The 17,805-nt window shown below is 46.7% G+C and overlaps 1 protein-coding gene across 1 annotated transcript; it reads right to left on the bottom strand.

Moving 5' to 3' along the window:
* Positions 1-3,011: 3,011 nt before the first annotated feature.
* On the bottom strand, positions 3,012-3,410 carry LOC122092316 (gibberellin receptor GID1A-like). The gene has a single exon (XM_042662636.1). The coding sequence runs from the start codon at positions 3,408-3,410 to the stop codon at positions 3,012-3,014; it is 399 nt and encodes a 132-aa protein (XP_042518570.1).
* Positions 3,411-17,805: the final 14,395 nt, after the last annotated feature.

Here is a 17,805-nt window from a genome sequence, read left to right as displayed (position 1 = left end):
ACATGCACAGGGTAAAATTGTAATTTTGTGGAGATTAAGGTTTTTTAAATATTGTCCATGAGTAGAAAACCTTAGATACAACTAAGGGGAAGATCATATTGTGAGGTGAAGAATGATGTAGAGAGTTTTTCTGACATAGTGAAAAATCTATAGTTCTCTTAAGTGGATGTAAACATTCGTGTTGAACCATGTTAAATTCCTTATGTTATGTATGAATCATGTTAAATTCTTTATGTTGTGTATAATCATTGTTTGGCTTTACCTCATGGTTATGCATTCTTCTCAACTAAAAACCCAAATTAAACATAAACTGCTCCTTTTCTGAAAGACAATAATTATTCCATACAAGTTTGGAAATAGATCCCCTAGAAATGCAATCCTTGTAATCCTTTTTCTTTCTTTGAAGGTGAATCGAAGTGATGCAATCTCCCTCACGGGATTGCCCGAATACAAGGATCGGGAGAGTACTTGACTTTATAGATAAAACCAATTCTGGACAGAATGATATTTTGCCAGTAATTTGGGGATATCTCTCTAGTATTATATCAGATTGGGGTGATTCAAATTGGGAATTAAATACAAGAGGTGGGGCTACAACTTTCGTGAAATATAAATTATTGCGATTCTGGGTGAAAAATGGCGTAAAAGGGCTGCCAAGTTACTACACTTACGTAGTCCGAATATGAAAATAATTGTTTCAAAAATTCAATTCTTCGAGTTTGGATCTTTGAAAGGGTGTGACTTCAATTCTTCAAAGTTGAAGGCTCAACTCTTTTAGGCTGACTGAAAATCCAATCTCTTCAAGAATGGGTGAAACACAACTTGGTTTCATAAGAAGAACTCTTCAAGGTTCTTAAGAAGCTTGGAGCAACTTTAAAATTTTGTTTGATTCAATTGTATTGTGTCTACAACTCAAAATGTGTCCTCTTCATATAAGATTACAACCCTTAACATAGGAGACTACAACCATCTTTTAGAATTTCAAGTTGTGACATGGATTAATCACAAAGTACATAAGAACTCAATAGAAATTTTAAGGATAGAAAATGTAGTTGAGGTCTTCCATTTGTTGAAATCTTCATGTTTTGATTCAAGAATTGATGTCTTCTAATACCTTGATGCAAGACTCAACTCTTTGATTCTTGTTTCAAGATGAGTAGTGTCTTCCAAGTGGCATTTCTTGTAGCTTTCCAATGGTAGCTCAAATGTCAAACTTGAACTCACAAATTGAGGAGTCAAAGGAGTTAAGGTAAAAATCCACTACGAATGTGAAGAGTTCCAACCCTAAGAGCTCCTACGATATCTCAACTGTCGATTACATTTGAGCTTCTATGGCTGAGATAAAACTTCAAATTACCTAGTAAAGACTAAGAAATGTTTAATTATGGGCTAAGGTAAATGCTAGGCCTTGGGCTAAACTTCATATGTTGGTCAGGCCTGCATCAGGAAGTAGGTCAAAAGAGACTTTTAAACTAAAGCAGTTTGTAATCTGGCCGTCAAAATGGCTTTCTATGTTTCTGGTTATCATAAATTGGTGGTAAAAAAAGAAGCGTAGGTGGTCTTCTATATCTCAAACCTCAACTAGATTTGAGTTCAATAGATTTTTCTACCCCTACCATTCCACTCTTTTCTTATAATATTTTAATGTGAGAGGGATCTATACATTTTCTTTTTCTAGTAAAGAGAGGGATCTATGCACTGGTATTATATATTGATGTTAGATAGTTAAAGAAGGAAATACCTCTTTCGATGGGTGTTGGAGTGTACCACAGGGGATCTATATATTATCAATAATGAAAGAGGTGAAAAAAATGTATGAGATTTTTTTTTTTTTTTTTGGTAAAAATATGAGATAACTTATATATAAGGTGTCACATATACATTATTTCCTATTTCAATATATTTGTTGCTCCTAGAAAAGAAAAGGGGGGGGGGGACATTTTCTTTAAAAAAAGTCTCATATGCTATAAGAAAATGTCTGAAGTGTTTCTAACTTTGATTATCCCTTAAGCTAGGTTTTTTTTTTTTTTTTTTAATTTAATTTAATTTTATTTTGTGTCCAAATTCTCTTAAACGAAAAGAAAGAAAAGACAGATTATAGTTGGGTAGCATGATGAATGGTTGACTCATGAGAAAGTTAACATTTACCAACTCAATTTCATTTGGGTTAGGTTTAGGTTGAACATCAACTTAAGACTCTTATATATTTGACTCTATTAGAAATTTTCATATATGCAATTATACAAATACAATCATAGAATAACTATAAAACTATATTTATCCTAAAAAGTGATATATAATATCTTTTTTTTAGCTTTAACAAAAAGTTTGTTAGCCAATTTTCCATGTAACACATTAGTCTAAACCTACTCTTTATAGCCTAATATAAATATATGTTTGAAATTGAATTCAATTTGGGTTTACCTGATTCTACTGTCAATGAAAAGGAAAAAATGTTTTATCTTTGAAAAGTTATTCATATTGATTTATATGCAAATGTGGATTTTTTTTTTCTTTCAAAGTCAATAATATTTGCCATATACACAACTAAAAATGCTATGAATTAAAAAAAAACCCTTGTCATATTACCTTTGTCAATTTGTGCCTAAAAATTCCATAATACAAGTATGTCATGTGTCTAACATTCTTCGAAATTTTCTTATTGACAGCCCTCAAGTTGTCAAATATTTTATAATTTTATTTTTCCCCCTTTTCTCATGATATATAATTTTTTTAGGAAAATTACATCCCCTCCTCTATAGTTTGTTGAAATTATGCATGGATCCAAGGGTTTGAGCGAATTACGTCCCCCTCCCCTGAAGCATAAAGATTCTTAGATTTGAGTCCAATCCGTTAGTGACCGTGAATTTGAATTTGTTATGTGGTTAGGTCACATTTTATACCTAAAATACCCCCAGAACAAAGTGAAGAGACCGAAATACCCTTCACTTAAACCATCTTTCAATCTGATCGTCACTCTTCATCCAAAAGCCCTAACTGCAAATCTTCCATCATTCACTCTCATCGTCTTCATCGAAGCCCTTTCCCTCTTTCAATCTCATCGTCTTCATCCAAGCCCTTCCCTCTTTTAATTGATCGTCTTCATACCCGTTTTCCAGTGCATGGTGGTACTTAACAGATACCACTACAGGGCCGCAGATGCCAATGAGCCACAGGCAAAGAGTGTCATAAATGGCACTGTTGCAGGAGGAGTGAGCAAAGCTCCCTCCATGATAGAAGATGATCATTGGGACAACCTCAGTGGCGTTAAGGGACCGTTCAAGCTCCACAATGCCCAGATGAGCTTCATCTACTAGTGCCGGATGGTAAACCCGGATGACGAGACCGACGGCCTTATTGATTATGACATCAAAAGAGAAAACTCCGTCAACTGGGTTGGCGTTTGCCATGACTTTACGGTCTAGGAACTCGGTGAGGTGGTGGTTGAAGGTGCCGTCCGGCCGACGAAGGAGATTGTAAGGCAGCTTGAAATTGGAGATGAGAATTCATGTATTGAGCGGCTCCATCGTCTACAAAAGACAAGAGTTTGAAAGAAGATTAAAAGATGATCAATCACAAGAACATGGACATTTAATCACAACAATTATACTCCAAATATGCAAATAATTTCTAGTAGCCATTCCAATCAAAACGAATTTTGAAAAGACAATTTAAAGTTTGCCCTCTGTTGCTGCCGAAAATCCATATGAACTGATCCTGCACAAGCACAGAAGGTAGAGGCCCAGAGGTTTATCCGGGATTAGTCCTCCGACGCCCAAGTTAGAGATCGGCCGCACAGTTTTTCACAAGGGTAATGGTGTGGGTCTTTTTTTGCTTACCTTTCTTCCTCCTCTCGGGCCCTCTCTTATAGTCCTTAGGGTTTAGGGTTTCTCTTTTTCTTGGAGGAGTCCTCCTCGGGTCTGTCTCATTTCCTTTTCGAGTCCTATCCGGATACATCTCATCTCCTTTGTGGGGAATATTCTCTTCACGCAGTTGTCGTCGTCAGAATCCTTACGGCCTCTATCAGGTAGGCAACACGTGTCCTTTCCTTAGATACCATGTGTTCTTACCCTATTGGGAAATCAATTTGGCCGTATCAGTAGCCCCTTACTCCCATCAGGAGGCTCTTTCTATGGGAGTAATCAAGTTTTTCATCATTTTCTCTCATTCATGCGTCCCTTAGGCCTTATTCTTTTGGCTCCGGCTTTAGTTTTGCTTGCGACCTGGACCTTCGGTCAGGTATGCTTGGGCCTGGCCTGAGCCCCCAACCAAGGTGAGGACCCTCGGTCAGATCCGCTCAGCCTTTACCTGAGCCCCCAATCGAGGTAATGGCCTTTGGTTAGGTCTGCTCGGCCTTTGCCTGAGCTCCCAACCGAGGTAAGGACCTTCAGTCAGGTCCGCTCAGCCATTGCCTAAGATCCGAACTAAGGTAAGGACCTTCGATCAGGTCCGCTCGGCCTTTGCCTGAGCCCCCAACCAAGCTAAGGACCTTCGGTCAGGTCCACTCGGCCTTTTCCTGAGCCCCCAACCAAGCTAAGGACCTTCGGTCAGGTCCACTCGGCCTTTGCCTGAGCTCCCAACCGAGGTAAGGACCTTCGATCAGATCCGCTCGACCTTTTCCTATGTCCCCAACCAAGGTGAGGATCTTTAGTCAAGTTCGCTCAGCCTTTGCCTGAGCTCCCAATCGAGGTAAGGACCTTAGGTCAGGTCCACTCAGCCTTAGCCTGAGCCCCCAACCGTGGTAAGGACCTTCGGTCAGGTCCACTCGGCCTATGCCTGAGCTCCCAACTGAGGTAAGGACCTTCAGTCAGGTCTGCTCGGCCTTTACCTGAGCCCCCAACCGAGGTAAGGACCTTCGGTCAGGTCTACTCGGCCTTTGCCTTAGCTCCCAATCAAGGTAAGGACCTTCAATCAGCTCCGCTCGACCTTTTCCTGAGCTCCCAATCGAGGTAAGGACCTTCAATCAGCTCTGCTCAGCCTTTGCCTGAGCTCCCAACCGAGGTAAGGACCTTCGATCAGGTCCGCTCGACCTTTGCCTGAGCCCCCAACCGAGGTAAGGGCCTTCGGTCAGGTCCGCTCGGCCTTTGCCTGAGCTCTCAACCGAGGTAAGGACCTTCAGTCAGGTTTGCTCAGCCTTTGCCTGAGCCCCCAACCGAGGTAAGGGCCTTTGATCAGGTCCGCTCGGCCTTGGCCTGAGCTCCCAACCGAGGTAAGGACCTTGGGTCAGGTCCACTCGGCCTTTGCCTGAGCCACCAACCGAGGTAAGGATCTTCGGTCAGGTCCACCCTGGCGTAAATCTCGAGGGGTGGTAATTGGTGACGTGACGGCGCCATTAATGCTCAGGAAGTCGTATTGTTTTTCTTCCATTTATAAGGTGAGGGGGTCCATTTGTGGGTCACTTTTGTTTTTCCCTCGGAGAGCCTTCCTTCGGTCTATGTGTTCCTTTCGGAGAGCTTCCCCTCGGTCTCAGCTTCCTTTTCCTTTAGCACTTCGTCTTTACCAAAAGTAAGTACGATGTCTTGTTCGTCTGGGTACAGTCCCTCGTCCTCCGAGAGGATAATGTCTAACCATAGGTATCGGAGTCCAGGGGGGTCCGAGGGATGTCCTCAGACTCTTTCCCTGATTCACCCTCTGCTCATGACTCATCGTCCGCGGCCTCACCGTCTGGGTCCGAGGGTGGCTCAAACGGTGAGGGATTCAAGGAGAGGGTGCTTGAATCCCGAGCCCAGACCCAGGACCCCCTTGAGGTGGAGGCTCTCCACATCGTTTCCACCATGGATGAGCTAGATCTGGGGGAGCTAAGGGCCTCCTTCAGTATCTCAGACGCTTTTGAGCTCGGACTACCGAAATCGATCGATCGAGCAAACTATAGGAACTTCAAAGAGCTGTGCTTATATAAAGAGGCGTTTAAGGCCGGCCTTCGGCTTCCCTTCCATCCTTTCTTTGCATGGGTGTTTCGACACTACGGGATTTATCCGACCCAGCTGACGCCGAACGGATGGCGGCAAATTCTCAACTTCGTCGTCCTTTTCTTTAGGCACCAGAGGCCTCTCTCCCTCCCTCTCTTCGTCAACTGCTTCCTCCTTCAGGCCAGTAAGGGGCTTTCGAGCTGGTACTACTTCAGCCCTCAGAAAGACCTTCAGCTGCTTAACGGTTACCCAATGTCGATCCACGGGTGGAAGGAGAAATTCTTCTTCCCGAGGTCGTCCTAGGGGGTGCCCTTTAGCACTGTCTAGGATATCCCCGATCTGAGGACGGTGAACTCTGCCCCTACCCTTTTTGGGTCAGACGCAAAGTCGATGGCAAGGGTGAGGCGTTAAGACACCTGCCCTCCAGTTGAGTCTGACAGCCTTAAGTTCGACGCCATTTTGTTCAGATTCGGGCTTAGCCCGAGTGAGTCTTAGGCCAGCCCAAGTTTACTTGCCTCGGGTATTTGTATTTCATACTAACTCCCTTTGTCTTCATACAGTGCAAATCTCTAGGGCTGAGGCTAGGGCTACAGCTGCGAAGAGGCAAGTCCAGATAAGGGAGGCCAGGGCGCGGGATGTGCAGCAGCAGCAAAGGTTGAAGAGGAAAGAGAAGAAGAAGGGGCGCCCCTCCTCCGAAGCTCCCCCACCGAAGAAAAGGTCCAGGGCCAAAGGACCCAGTACCGAAGCGGTCCCGGCCCTCGCTGCTCTGGGCCATAGCTTGTCTGTCCGAGACTTCCCCTATAGCAGACTTCAGAAGCCCAAGGGTTGGGAATGTGAGGGCCGAGGTTGGCTTCGTCCCTCGGTGGTCGGTCAAAGAAGACGACACTTTGTCCGTCGAGCGTGTCGCTCATGAGCTGGTACTGAAGGGCAGTCTCCCTCGAGATGCCGTCGAAGCACAATGACAAGGGATGACGGCCATGATAACTAGCGCCTACATCTTCATGGCAGAGGTAAGCTTCGGTCCTCCAAACCTTAATTTATTATCATTGCAACATTCTGACCATCGGTGTCTTATGCAGGCCTAAAACCAAGTGGGTTAGCTAGCGATCCGGGTCGAAGCTATGGCCCAAGACCTCGAGGCTTCTGTAGGTACCATAGACCTCCGCCCCCGCCTGGGGATTGCGATACCGCGCGTAGCGCGTGTACACACGCTCTAGGTTTCAACCCTAATGAGATGAGATAGTATCCCCTGGTCATCAAATGCCAAGGGGGGGATACACGTTATGGGTAAAAGGGAGTCGCCACCTAGAAAAGGGTCTAGGACCATAAATGTCTCCCCCAATCAAGGGAGAGAGACTAATGACTCTGATGGATAAGGCTGGTTTGCACCAAAATTCTGGGCTAGTGTCAAGTGACAGACTGGGAAGGTGTTAGGCACCCAGTCTGCCTGACCCGAAGGCCGGTCTCTTTTTGTTTGACCAAAGTTTGTTTGTACCCTACTAACTAGTCCTAAATCTAGGTCACAGAAAACCCTAATCTAGGTATCTAAGCATGACATGTAAAAAACCTAAACCAAGTGTCTAAATTATGCTAGCTAGGTTATGATGCAAATGATGAGTTGGTTACGCTAATTAAATAAGCTTAATTTACAAAGCTAAATTAACGAACCACAATTAAATAAACAACAGTTGAAATGACTAATTACATTAAATAAGTTACTATAATTAATCTATATTAGTACTACACTAATGCAAGTGAATGTTGGAGTACAAAAGATAGATAGTAGGAAAACCTAAATCCCCAACACGCACCTAGTGCTACGAGCCGGTTTGAGGGGCCAGCCACGCCCGTCCTAAACTAAACACGCCCTAAACTACGTCCCATACATTATTTAGAGGGAAATAAAATGAATTCATTTGATCTGAAGTTTCAAAATTAGTGGAATCCCAAACCTAAGTTCTAGGACTAGATACATTATAGGCCTAAAATCAAACCAAAATGGATAAAAGAAAAATAAAATATAAAACAAGAGGGGAAAGATTCCTCATAGAAATGAAATAATAGGTTGGGGGCATTACAAATATGGACTATCTAATAGCAAATTAAAGAAATAACAAAAAAAATAAGAAAATAAAATAAGAAGGAGAAGAAGAAAAAAGAAAAGAAGATAGAGGGGGGTTCGGTTGCTGCTGCAGGAGAAAAAGAAGAGAAGAGAAGAAGAAGAAGAAAAGAAGAAAGAGGAGGGTTCAGCTGCTGCTGCAGGAGAAAAAGAAGAGAAGAGCAGAAGAAGAAGAAGAAGAAAAGAAGAAAAGAAGAAAAGAAGAAAAGAAGAAAAGAGGGGGTTCGGCTGCTGCCAGTTACAACAGCAAGGAAGAGAAGAGAAGAAGAAGAAGAAAATAAGAAAAGAGGGGGGTTCGGCTGCTGCCAGTTACAGCAGCAGGAAAGGAAACGAGAAAGAAAAAGAAGAAGAAGAAGAAGAAGAGAGGAGGATTAGGTGCGGCTGCGGTTCGGTTGCTGCCGGTTAGGGGTTGCAGCAGCAGGGAAGGAAAAGAGAAAGAAAAAGAAGAAGAAGAAGAAGGAGGAGGAATTAGCACGGCTCGGTTGTTGCTGGTTAGGAGTTGCAGCAGCAGGGAGGAAAAAGAGAAGAAGAGAAGAAGAAGAAGAAGGAGGAGGAAGTGCGGCTCGGTTCGGTTGCAGCAGCAGGGAAGAAGAAGAGAAAGGTGCGGCTGCAGTTCGGTTGCAGCAGCAGGGAAGAAGAAGAGAGAAAGAAGAGGAAGAAGAAGGGAAAGGTGCGGCTGCAGTTCGGTTGTAGCAGCAGGGAAGAAGAAGAGAAAGGTGCGGCTGCAGTTCGGTTGCAGCAGCAGGGAAGATGAAGAGAAAAAGAAGAAGAAGAAAAAGAAGAATTAGGTTACATATAAGATTCTAATCTAAGGTTCTAGATTGAAAGAACAAAAAGCAATTTGAAAACTAAACCAAATCAAAGGTAAACATGCTTAAAAAATAATTAAACCTAAATACCCTTAATTGGACCGGAATAAATCAATTTACATAATAAACCGTATTGAACCAAATTGATACTAATTAAGCATACTTAATCTAAACAAATCATGAATTAATTTATTACATTAGATAAGCTAGTTCTAAACTACAATTAGGAGAAGAAAAATACCTTAAACCGGCTTTAATCAAGGAACAAGGGGAGATAACCCTTGTGCTTTGAGCCCCCAAATCGAACCGAACCGGGTAAAATCTCCTGGCTCAATGAAGGATTAATGTATTTAAACTTTTAAACTTGGAGAATGTCTGATTTTAGAGGGAAGAGGTTAGCCAAAAACCTTAATGGGGCCATCCTCTCTCCCAAATTCTCAATTTTTTTCCTCCTCTTTTGGAAGAGGGGAAGGGTTGTTTTTATAACCATGGGACTTGGGGCAATTCTCTCAAATTTTTGATGTGGGACTAAAACTACATATGATTGTTCAAAAGGCAAGGCCTTTTGGACAAAGTGGACCTCAGCCTGATGGAGGCCGAGGTGCAGCACGACCTGGTATAGGCCGAGGTGGAGCACGACCTGGTGTAAGCCGAGATGGAGCACGGCCTGGTGTAGGCCGAGGTGGAGCACGGCCTGGTGTAGGCCGAGGTGGAGCACGGCCTATTGGAGGCCCAGGTAGAGCATGACCTGATAGAGGCCGAGGTGGAGCACGACCTGATGGAGGCCGAGGTGCAGCATAGCCTGATGGAGGCTGAGGTGGAGCACGGCCTGATTGAGACCGAGGTGGAGAACAGCCTGATGGAGGCCGAGGTGCAGCACGACCTATTGGAGGCCGAGGTAGAACACGACCTGATAGAGGCCGAGGTGGAGCATGGCCTGATGGAGGCCAAGGTGCAGCACAGCCTGATGGAGATCGAGGTGGAGCACGACTTGATTGAGGCCGAGGTGGAGCATGGCCTATTGGAGGCCGAGGTTCAGCACGCCCTGATGGTGGCCGAGGTTCAGCACGGCCTATTGGAGGCCGAGGTAGAGCACGACCTGATAGAGGCCGAGGTGGAGGCCGAGGTGCAACACAGCCTGATGGAGGCCGAGGTGCAGCACGACCTATAGGAGGCCGAGGTAGAGCACGACCTGATAGAGGCCGAGGTGGAGCATGGCCTGATGGAGGCCGAGGTGCAACACAGCCTGATGTAGGCCGAGGTGGAGCACGGCCTGATGGAGGCCGAGGTGGAGCACGACCTGATGGAGGCCGAGGTGGAGCGCGGCCTGATGGAGGCCGAGGTGGAGCGCGGCCTGATGGAGGCCGAGGTGGAGCATGACCTGATGTAGGCCGAGGTGGAGCACGGACTTATGTAGGCCGAGGTGAAGCACGGCCTGATGTAGGCCGAGGTGGAGCACGGCCTGATGGAGGCTGAGGTGGAGCGCGGCCTAATGGAGGCCGAGGTGGAGCGCGGCCTAATGGTGGCCGAGGTGAAGCACGGCCTGATGGAGGCCGAGGTGGAGCACGGCCTGATGTAGGCCGAGGTGGAGCACGGCCTGATGGAGGCCGAGGTGGAGCACGGCCTTATGTAGGCCGAGGTGAAGCACGGCCTGATGGAGGCTGAGGTACAGCGCGGCCTGATGGAGGCCAAGGTGAAGCGCGGCCTGATGGTGGCCGAGGTGGACAAACATCAATAATCCACAACATCAAATTTATGAAAACATTTTCTCTTAAAAGTTTATAGCAAAAAATGGTCATTTCCTACTCTAAGTTTGAAAATTCTCCAACTCTAAAATATCCAACATGTAATCCTTCATATTATCATCATTGCCGGGGGGTAACAAAATTCAGTGTCTACAGCTTTCGAACGTGAAAAGTCAGCCCTGGAGAATGAGCGTTTGGTTCTCCTGGAGAAGGTGGAGCACCTGGAAGCGGACCTTCTTCGTACTCGCAGAGCTGAAGGCACAGATAACGGCAAGGGTTCAGGAGGTCGAGGCCTGAGGGGCCGAGAAGTATAAGACCTCTAAGGGCTTTCGGGAGGAGATCATGCACACCATCGCCCCTGGGTTCACAATGGGTGCTACTGAGGTCCAAGACTCCTTGAGCATCACCCAGAGGTCTCCTTTGTGGACAACGGGCTCATCTTCGAAGAGGAGTGTGTTGAGGCAGCCCCAACAACCACTGAGGTTGCCGACGCCGACAGCAAAGGCTGTAGCAAGGAAGGTGAGGTTCAGATGCAACGTGAAGTGCCTCTGACTCCTGGTCACAATGGCTCCGATTGGGAGACCCTCCACCATGCTGAGGACACGGCCGTGAACCCGATGGACGCCCCCTGAAGCCACCCTGCGTCTTACCTCAGCCTTCGGGCTCTCTCTTTTTTTTGTGATATGATCCTTTGGGCCTTTTTATGTAATCTCAGCCTTCGGGCCTTTTCAATGAATGAATATTTTCGTTTCTTCAGATACCTTAGCCTTTTGTTTCTTCGCGTTTTCTTTCTGATAAGGGATCTTTAGCCCGTAGGTAGGTGCAAGAAGGCCGAAACCCCTTGTTAGTAGCCCAAGGATTAATATGCCTCTACTCTAGTACGAGGCTTGGTTCTACTCCATCGGCTTATCTGAGAGGTTTCCCAAGTCCGAGGGGCATGGACTTTAAGGGATCCTGAACAAGTAGGATTTTCACTAAGTGTTGTGTTCGCCCTCAGCTCCAGCCGAGGGGTCTTTTAACCTCTGGTCCTAGGCCGAACATCCAACAGAGGGTAGTTCCCTCGGCTGTCGTCATATAAGTGAGGACCTTCGGTTGTTTCCCTTGGCAAATTTCCTTCGGCTCTGCCTTGATCAACAACCGAGGTAATGACCTTCGATAGTATCCCTTCGGTAAAGCTAAAGCCACCAAATAGGAGAATTCCTATCAATTGTCGTAAACCAGCTTACATATTTTTCATAAATAAAATCCTCCGGAGAGCTTAGGATGAGGAGTTACAACTTGAAAGTGCTTAGGAGCAAAAAATTACAAAATGTGAGTGCTTGCTACTTCACTATTGGTAGAATTTTCATAAGTTCTTCGAGTTCCACGATCGGGGTACCTTTTCTCCCCTCGTAGTCTCCAGGTGATAGGACCCTGGTTATATTACCCTTGAGACTCTATAAGAACCTTCCCAATTTGGAGCTAGCTTTCCTTGATGCCTCGGGTCTGATACTTCTGCCCTTCTGAGGACGAGGTCACCCATTCTGAACTCATTCTTTCGGACTTTGGAGTTGTAGTGCCTCGCAACCCTTTGTTGGTAGGCGGCGATCCTTTCTTGCAAGGTGTCCTTGACTTCGGTCAAGAGGTCTAAATTCGCTCAGAGTCCTTTATCATTTTCTTCTTCATTGTAGTACTGAATCTGGTGGGTTACGACCCCTACCTCCACCGGAAGTACAGCTTCGGTGCCATAAGTTAAAATGAAGGGTGTTTCTTCGGTGATCGATCTCTCAGTTGTGCGGTAAGCCCAGAGGATGTTGTACAACTCATCTGCCCATAACCCTTTGGCATCATCCAGTCTCTTCTTTATTCCTTGGAGCATGGTATGATTGGTTACCTCTGTCATCTCGTTGGTCGATGGATAACCGACAGATGTTTTCCTGTGGTCAATGCCGAGGGCATCACAAAACAAGTCGAAAGTCGAGTTGGCGAACTGAGTTCCATTGTCCGTTACCACCACCCGAGGGATTCCAAATCGATAGACTACCGCCCTCTAGAAGAAGTTTCTTACATTCTTTTTGGATATCGTCGCCAGTGCTTCAGCCTCTGCCCATTTCGTGAAGTAGTCTACTGCCACCACTATAAACTTCCTTTGTCTCGTGGCCAGAGGGAATGGGCCCAGGATGTTCATTCCCCACATGGAGAATGGTATTAGGCTTGATAAGGATGAGAGCTCGGTAGAGTGCTGCCTGGGGATGGGGGCGAACATCTGACACTTGACGCACTTCCTGACTAACTATTCCGTGTCCTTCCTCATTATCGGCCAGAACAAGCCCTGCCTCAGCACTTTATGTGCCAAGGCCCCGGCTCCCAGTTGTTGGCCACATATCCCTTTATGCACTTCTCGGAGTGCATACTCACCATCGGCAGGGTTCAAGCACTTGAGGTACGGCACGATGAACCCTATTTTGTACAGCATCTCGTCCTTTAGAAGGAAGCGTGATGATCTCATTCGTACCTTCTTTGCCTCATCCCTATTCTCAAGGAGTGTTCCTTCCTTCAGGTATTCGGTTATGGCATCCATCCAGCTATGGCCGTATTCGCCTACTGGTAATACCTCTTAGGGTCTTTCGATACTTGGTTGTGGTAGCACTTCAAAATACACCGATCGTCCAAGGTCTGTGAAGTCAGAGGTGGTCAACTGCGATAGTGCGTCTGCACTAGCATTCTCTTCTCGTGGCACATGGCTTACCTCGAACTCCTTGAAGGCTATTATTCTTTCTCGCACTGTCTTCAAGTACTCAGCCATCCTTTGTTCTTTGGCTTCGTAGTCTCCATTCACCTGTCGTACCACGAGCTGTGAATCACTATGCACCACCAGCTCCTGTACCATCAAAGCTCGTGCCAGATTAATTCTGGCTATTAACGCTTCATACTCTGCTTCATTGTTGGAGGCATCGAAGTCAAACCGTAGGGCATACTCGATCTTGAAACCTCTGGGGCTGACCAATATGATCCCTGCGCCACTTCCCGCACTATTGGAAGCACCATCCACGTACAATGTCCAAGCCTTTTCTCCTTGATCCTTAAAAAAATCCTGGGGATCATCAGGGCTATAAAGTCTGCGAGGACCTGTGCTTTTATTATGGTTCTCGATTTGTACTGGATGTCGAATTCTCCCAACTCTATGGCCCAGTTTACCAGGTGATCGAACATATCTGGCCGTCGCAGTATCTTCTTCAGGGGCTGGTTTGTGAGTACGCATACAGTATATGATTGAAAATAGGGCCTCAACTTTCTTACCGCTGTTACTAGGGCGTACGCCACTTTCTCCGTCTTTCTGTATCTTATTTCGACATCTAGCAGGGTTCGGCTGACATAGTATATTGGCTATTGTTGCCTTCCTTCTTCCTTCGTCAGTACTGTGCTTACCGCCACTACTGATACAACAAGGTATCCCCGGCGTCTGGCTTCGTCAGCAGTGGGGGTGCGGCCAGGTACTCCTTTAGTTGTTCAAAGGACTTTTCGCATTCCTCCGTCCATTCAAACTTTTTGGATCCCTTCAAGGCTTTGAAGAAGGGGAGGCACCTGTCAGCCGATCGAGACATGAATCGTCGTAAGGCGACGACTCTGCCTGTTAGCTCTTGGACTTGCTTCACATTCTGGGGTGACTTCATATCTCGAATGGCTTGTATTTTCACTGGATTGGCTTCAATTCCCCTCTCCGAGACATGAATCATCGTAAGGCGATGACTCTGCCTGTTAGCTCCTGGACTTGCTTCACATTCTGGGGTGACTTCATATCTCGAATGGCTTGTATTTTCACCGGATTGGCTTCAATTCCCCTCTCCGAGACAATAAAGCCGAGGAACTTTCCCAATGCTATTCCAAATGCGCACTTTGCCGAGTTCAGCTTCATGCCGTACTGCCTCAGCACCTGGAACACCTTTTCTAAGTCTTGAATGTGTTGTTCCACCTTTGGGATTTTTACAAGTATATCATCCACGTATACCTCCATGGTTTTGCCGATCATCCCCTTGAAGATTTTATTCATCAACCTTTGATAGGTGGCCCCTACGTTTTTTAGCTCGAAGGGCATGACTTCATAGCAGTACAATCCCCCCTCGGTCACGAAGGATGTCTTTGGGACATCACTCTCAGACATCTTAATCTGATTGTACCCCGAGTATGCATCCATGAAGCTCAGCGCCTCGTGTCCTGCCGTGGCATCGATGAGGAGGTCTATTTTCGACAGGGGATATCCGTCCTTTGAGCAAGCCTTGTTTAGATCGGTGAAGTCGATGCAAATCCTCCACTTTTCATTTGCCTTCAGGACCATCACCACATTGGATATCCACTCCGGATATTGGATCTCGTGGATGAACTGGGCCTTCAGTAACTTCTCTACTTCTTCATTTATTTTCTGCTGCCTTTCGGGGGTGAAGGTCCTCTTCTTCTGTTGTACCGGCTTCTTTGCCAGGTTGACATTCAGATGATGGTCTATTACCTCTCGGTCTATTCCAGGCATGTCTAAGGCTGACAAGGCGAAGACGTCAGAGTTGTTTCGAAGGAATGAGATGAGTTTTTCTCATTGTTGCCTTGGCATTGTAGCCCCGACCTAGAATTGGCGAGTGTTATCCCCCTCTTCGGCCTCAACTTGTATCAGATCCTCAGCCGGTTCCCCCCTTTGATAACTGGTGTCATCGCGCAGATCTTCTATCGAGAGCGCCTCACCCGCCTTTTCTCTTCCCCATAAGGTAGTGGCGTAGCACCTCCGGGATGCCTCCTGATCGCCTCGACATTCGTCGACACCGTTCTTGGTTGAAAATTTCATCTTGAGATGTGGTGTGGAGATGACAGCCTTTAGCAGGTTCAAACCAACTCTTCCTAGTATGGCGTTTTATGCCGAAGTAATGCCTACTACCAGGAAGTTGATCATGACTGTTACTTGGCGATCTCCGACGCCGGCTTGTACCAGTAACTCAATCGATCCCTCCACTTTTACTGGGATGCTGGAGAATCCCTGCAACGGGTGTTCGACGTTCTTCAGCTTTCCCTCATCCAGGCCCATCTTCTGAAAAGCTTCAAGGAACAGGATATCAGCTGAACTGCTGTTATCCACCAAGATCCTCTTCACTCTACAATCGGCTATGGTCATGGTGATTACCAGGGTATCGTCGTGCGAAGTGTACACCCCTTCCAGATCGTCATCTGAGAAGGAAATAACCACCCCCGTCCTCGCCTTCTTGTTCGACCATTCAGCCACATGTACGCTTCTTGCATAGGCTTTTGCTTTCCTGGTCGAGACTGAACTTTCTCCAGCGGCTAGGCCCTCACAGATTATCGCTATAACCCTAGTTAAGCTTTTATTCTCGTCCCGGAGGTGATGGTTAGCTTCCTCGGGTGTCCGGTCCCTTTGTCGTTCCCGATTGCCTCTACGGGCTAGCCCCCTTCTTTCATGGTGGCCTCTGCCATCTCTACGACGGTTGTCCCTGCGGTCATTACCGTCTTGGGCATCCTCCTTTTCATGGTCCATGAATCGGCCTAGATATCCTCTTCAGATCATTCCTTCTATTTTCCCCTTGAGGTGCCAACAATCTTCGGTGTCGTGGCCGTAGTCCTTGTGCAAGTGGCAATATTTGTCCATATTGCGTCTCTCGGGGTGTCATCCCATCTTCTCTGGCCACTTCATGGATCTGGCATCCTGGGAGTCCTTTATCTGCATCAGCACATCCGTTAATTTCTGGTTCAGGGGTGCGTATTTCTCGAATCTCCTTGGTGGACTGGGTGCCGGACCATGCTCGGACTTTCGTCTTTTGCTTTCTTCGGAAGGTTTGTCGTTGCCTCTTGAGATCCTTTTCCTTCCCATCTTCTCTTCAGCTTCTTTATCGGCTTGAAGGGTTTCTTCCATCACCGAGCTCTCAACTTTGCTAGGTTCCTCAGTGTATGCTTCGCCAAAGACCTTTTCAGCTCCTTATCCTTGACGCCTCCCAGTAGGATTGTGAACTCTTCTTTTGGGTCCAGACCTCTGATCGTGATCTTCTCTTGTTGGAAGCGCTTCATTTAGTTTTACAGTGATTCTCCTTCATGTTGCTTGACGTTGGTCAAGTTCAACGTGGTCTTCTGAAGGGGTTGGCTACTGGAGAATCCCTTCACGAAGAAGTAACTTAAATCGCTGAAGCTGTTGATCGACTTCGTCCGTAAATGGTTGTACCATAGCCTTGTCACTCCTCTGAACGTCAATGGCAGGGCGCGACACATGATGTTTTTCGAGACTTGATGGAACTGCATAGCAACATTGAAGCCTTCCAAATGATCGACGGGGTCCCCAGACCCATCGTAGGTTTCATACTTTGGCAGGAGAAAGCCGACCGGGAGCGGGTCCCTCATGATCTCATCAGCTAGAGCTGTGTCATTAGTGAGGTCTGGCTCGCGAGCTCCTGTCTGGTTTTCTGCTACCTTCCTAATCTCATCTTTCAGGTCCAGGATCATCTGCTTCAACCCCGAGTCCTCGTGTCTCTGTTTGTCTCCTTGGCATAGTAACCTATGCCTGGCCCCAACGGCACGCCGTGTCCTTTCCCTGGGTGCGGGACTTTCCCTCATTGCTCAGTTTCAAGGATTATGACCGGACCTTATCGATCCTGTACTGCTCCGGTCCTCGTCTTGAGCTCGCTAGAGCTGGATATGGGGGCCTCGTAGTGCTCTGTCGATCTTCTGAGAGATAGCTTTGGAGACCTCCTTCATTACCTTAGCCATTCGGTCATATTTCTCCTGGAGGGCTTCGAACTACTCCCTTGTCACATATTCCTGCACTCTAGGAGGGGGTGGAGTATTACTATCTCAGCGCACCAAATATCTGACCGAATACTGGTCCCTCGCGGAACCTTCCCGATCATCATTTTCTCGTTCTTCTCTAATTTTCGTCGAGGGAGGGAGCCCTCCTGAAGGTTCCTCCTTCCCCATGTTTATGTTCGACGCTGCTCTAGTCTTCTTATGATTGTAGGTTCTCCCCACCATTATTGTCGTTTCCCACGGACGACGCCAATCTGTTTCTGCCGAAAATCCGTATGAGTTGATCCTGCACAAGCACAGAAGGCAGAGGCCCAGAGGTTTATCCAGGATTAGTCCTCCGATGCCCAAGTTAGAGATCGGCTGCACAGCTTTTCACAAGGGTAATGGTGTGGGTCTTTTTTTGTTTACCTTTCTTCCTCCTCTCGGGCCCTCTTTTATAGTCCTTAGGGTTTAGG

The sequence above is a fragment of the Macadamia integrifolia genome, chromosome 10 (genome assembly GCF_013358625.1).
Source record: "Macadamia integrifolia cultivar HAES 741 chromosome 10, SCU_Mint_v3, whole genome shotgun sequence".
NCBI classification, from domain to species: domain Eukaryota; kingdom Viridiplantae; phylum Streptophyta; class Magnoliopsida; order Proteales; family Proteaceae; genus Macadamia; species Macadamia integrifolia.
Note: the sequence above shows the minus strand (reverse complement) of the source record. Positions and strands in the feature narration are given on the sequence as shown.

Excerpts from the sequence above, each read along its gene's own strand:
- LOC122092316 (XM_042662636.1), bottom strand. The coding sequence starts at position 3,410 with ATGGCAAACGCCAACCCAGTTGACGGAGTTTTCTCTTTTGATGTCATA.